Source organism: Numida meleagris, chromosome 3 (assembly GCF_002078875.1).
Source record: "Numida meleagris isolate 19003 breed g44 Domestic line chromosome 3, NumMel1.0, whole genome shotgun sequence".
NCBI classification, from domain to species: domain Eukaryota; kingdom Metazoa; phylum Chordata; class Aves; order Galliformes; family Numididae; genus Numida; species Numida meleagris.
The window spans coordinates 109,348,678-109,352,104 of NC_034411.1; the positions used below are offsets into that span (position 1 = coordinate 109,348,678).

The 3,427-nt window shown below is 45.9% G+C and overlaps 1 protein-coding gene across 2 annotated transcripts in view; it reads right to left on the reverse strand.

Annotated features, from left to right (window-relative positions):
* Window positions 1–3,125, reverse strand: part of TFAP2B (transcription factor AP-2 beta) — a 37,858-nt gene extending 34,733 nt beyond the window's left edge. For both annotated transcript variants that reach the window (XM_021391519.1, XM_021391518.1), the window contains exon 1: window positions 3,045–3,125. In XM_021391519.1, the coding sequence (XP_021247194.1) occupies window positions 3,045–3,125 (81 nt within the window). The remainder of the gene's footprint in view (window positions 1–3,044) is intronic.

Below are 3,427 nucleotides of genomic sequence, written 5' to 3' on the forward strand. Positions count from 1 at the left end.
CTTTTTTTTTTTTTTTTTTTTTCTCCCTTTGCGCTCCCCAACACAATCCTCTTCAACCCAAGGCTGGGCTCAGACTGCTCCGCTACCCCTTCCTCCCTTTCCTTCCCTACACCGCCTCATAATAATTGATATTCATGACTATTAATATTACACGACTACTTTAAAGGGAGAATGCAGGACCAAATGGAGCGTGAAGCTGGCAGCCAGCTCGAGAGCTCCCCTACTATTGTAAATGACGTTCATTCAGTGGAGAATTACTCGATGTAATCAGACGAGGGGGGCTGGCAGGGGCAGAGTTTGGGGAGAGGGAGAGGGGGGAAAAAGTTTAGCAGGGAAGAGGCATAACTTCAATTAACTCGAGCGGGGGAAGACGTGGAAAGCAGACACTGAGCTGGAGCAGGGAAGGGAGATGGAGCAGTGCTAGAGGCGAAGAAGAAGGAAAAAAACAGATTTTTTTTTTCCCTTTTACTTTTAATTATACATTCCCAATACGGTGAATTGATTGCCTTTGGTGCTTTTGTTCTTGTATTTTTTTTTTCCTTAACAAATCGTGAGGAAAATAAGAGGCTTTCCTAATCCTTTCGCTTTTTTTTTCCTTTTTTTTCTTTTTCTTTCCTTTCCTTTTCTTTTTTTTTCTTTTTTTTCTTTTTTTTCTTTTTTTTTTCTTTTTCTTTCTTTCTTTCTTTCTTTCTTTCTTTTTTTTTTTTTTGAGAAGAAGAAGAAGAAATGCGCACTGACTGTAATCTATCTATTTACAGCGGAGATGAAGCCCTTCTGGTGCGTGTTACCGATCATGGTTATTCGGAGCAGCCACATAAATGCTGCAGCGGGGTGAAGTTGGGTTCCCTTCAATTCCGAATCCTGTTCCTCCAGCCCGATACGCAGAAAAGAAAAAAAACCCCAACCCGCCATATAGATATGTGCATATATATCCCGATTTTCACCCGAATGTAAAATGTATGCAGTGATTTTTAAAGGATAGTAAATTTCTAGTTTCGAGGCGAAGCCGGGGGCGATGTAAAACCTTTTTGATGTTGCAGGAACTCGTTCAACTGGACTGTCTGCCATTTCTGTTAAAGTTCAACTTACGTCCCTTCCTAAATAGACTCACACTTCCCAGAGCGGCCCCCCTCATCCCCATTATACACACACACACACACACACTTTTGTTTTACGAACAGATTCCATCGAAGCGCCTGAGACGCCCCTACCATCGTGTTCTTAATTAGAAATGGGAAAGAAAAAGGAGGGGAAGCACTTTTTTTTTTTTTTTTTTTTTTTTTCCCCTTGTAAGAATCCTTCCTCCCCTTTCAAACCAATCCACTGAGATATTATTTTGAAGGCTGCTCGCTACGGAATGACCCGGAGCGCACCCGCGGGTTGGGGTCACCCTGCCCCATCCCACCGCTCCCACGGCCGTGGAGGGACACGCGACGCTTCCATCTCCCCTTCCAAAAACCAGGGCGGGGGGAAAGCCCCGACATTCCCCGACCTCGCAGGAGTGTGTTTGTGGGGGAGTGTAGATGTTTTGTCGCCCGCTGCTGCGGCACAGACAATGGCCGGGCTGTGCTGGGAACGGGGAGGGCTCGGCGGGGCTGGGGGCGGCCGTGGGACCCTCACACCCACCGGGCTGCGCTGCCGGCTGGTAACGAGCCTGACGGCAGCTCGGAGAACGGAGACCTTGCGGCTCTTTCCCGTCCTTTCTCCGGCTGCGAGAAGTCAGAGCAGCGCCTTACCTCAGCTTCTCTTTCTCTCCCTTTTTCCTCTTTTCTTTTTAATGCTAAGCCGGGTGCTTTCCCGATGGAAGTCCCACTCGGTCCCGGAGCGCTGCAGGACAGCGCTGGGGTCGGAGCGGTTCGGCCCCGACGGCGCTTCCCCGGGGCGGGCGGTATCGCCAAGCTCCCTTCCAACACCCCCACCCAGCAGCCCCCGCCGTGCGAATCCCTCCCCGCTCATCCTAAACCAGAACACCACCACCAAATCAAAATTTTAAAGAAAGAAGTCACTGACAAAGCGGCAAACCTTTCCCTCCATCCCTTTCCCCCCCACCCCCCCGCTCCCCTCCCATTTCAGAGCCGATCCAGCGCGCTGCTTTACTTACAAGGAACGCATTCGCGGAGCCGTGTTGGGAAAGATCCGGGCAAAATTAAGAACCGTTTCGCGGAGCTGTGATATTCCCCCCCCCCCCCAAACACACACCCCGTCCCCTCCCGCCTCGCTCTGCTTTTGGACCTCGAAAATCCCGAGGAGGTCTGGAAAAAAAAAAAGCCCAGAACTTTCCGTGCCCGCGGACGGCGCGGTTATGGATGGGTCGGTTCGGGTGCGTGTACCCACGGACGTGCGAGAATGTGTGTGCCTCGTCATTAGTGCGGGTGTATGTGATCGCGCACATCTTATCTGCCGGTGTACGCGTATTAAAAAGTCGTAAAAACGCCATCCGGTTGTGAAAACGAGAAAAAAGAAAAAAAAAATGTATATATATATATCCAAATACAGGTCGAGCTTAGATCGGGATCGGAAATTAAGAAAATAGAAAAAAAAATAGAAAAGAAAGAAAAGAAATTAAGAAATGCATCCCGTCCCCGAATAGCAGATCGCGTTTCTCTTCTGATTTCATCTTTTTTTTTTTTTTTTTTCCTCTCTTTCTCGACATTTGTCCGCATTTAATCGAATTATATTTAATTCGGGCTCTAAACAATCAAACTCTCGCCTTTAAGTTGCCTCATTCCAACCCCCAGATCATTTCTTTGATGTTTTAAATCGCATCAAACAGCTTTTCCACGAAAGAAAAAAAAAAAAAAAAGGAAAAAAAAAAAAAGTTTCGGACTCGGCATGCCGAATACAAATTTGCAAATAAATAAGCATTGAAGCATTTACTCTCGGTTTCCCGTCTCTATATACGTGTGTGCTGGTGTCTGCGTCTCTATATCTGCATGTAAGTAGATGTAGAGCTATATATGTATTATATAGTATGCCTCTATACAGCTAGATGTATATTTAAATATACATATACTCTCTTACTCATATGCATATTATATACTCACCTCATAGATATCTTCGTACTTGACATTTTCAACCAGTTTCCAGAGCATGATGGCAGGCTGTTCTCTAGGAGGTGAGTGCATTCATGTGAAGAGCAGATGTCTGGATTCTCAGTACTTCTCTGTCTGTAATGATCCATCTATAATTGGAAATGGGGGACAGACACCAAATCCGACGTTCCTCTTCCATCGCAACTTATATCTGTTGTCTGAAACAATAGGCTGCAGAAGTAAACCTCAATCGGATAGTAAAAACATTATCTGTTACATAGTTACATATATCTACAGACATATATGTGACTATATATCTGCATATACACACATATATAGACTTCTGTGCAGGCAGATAAAGACATATATGCAGTTTCACATACGTATACAGGCAC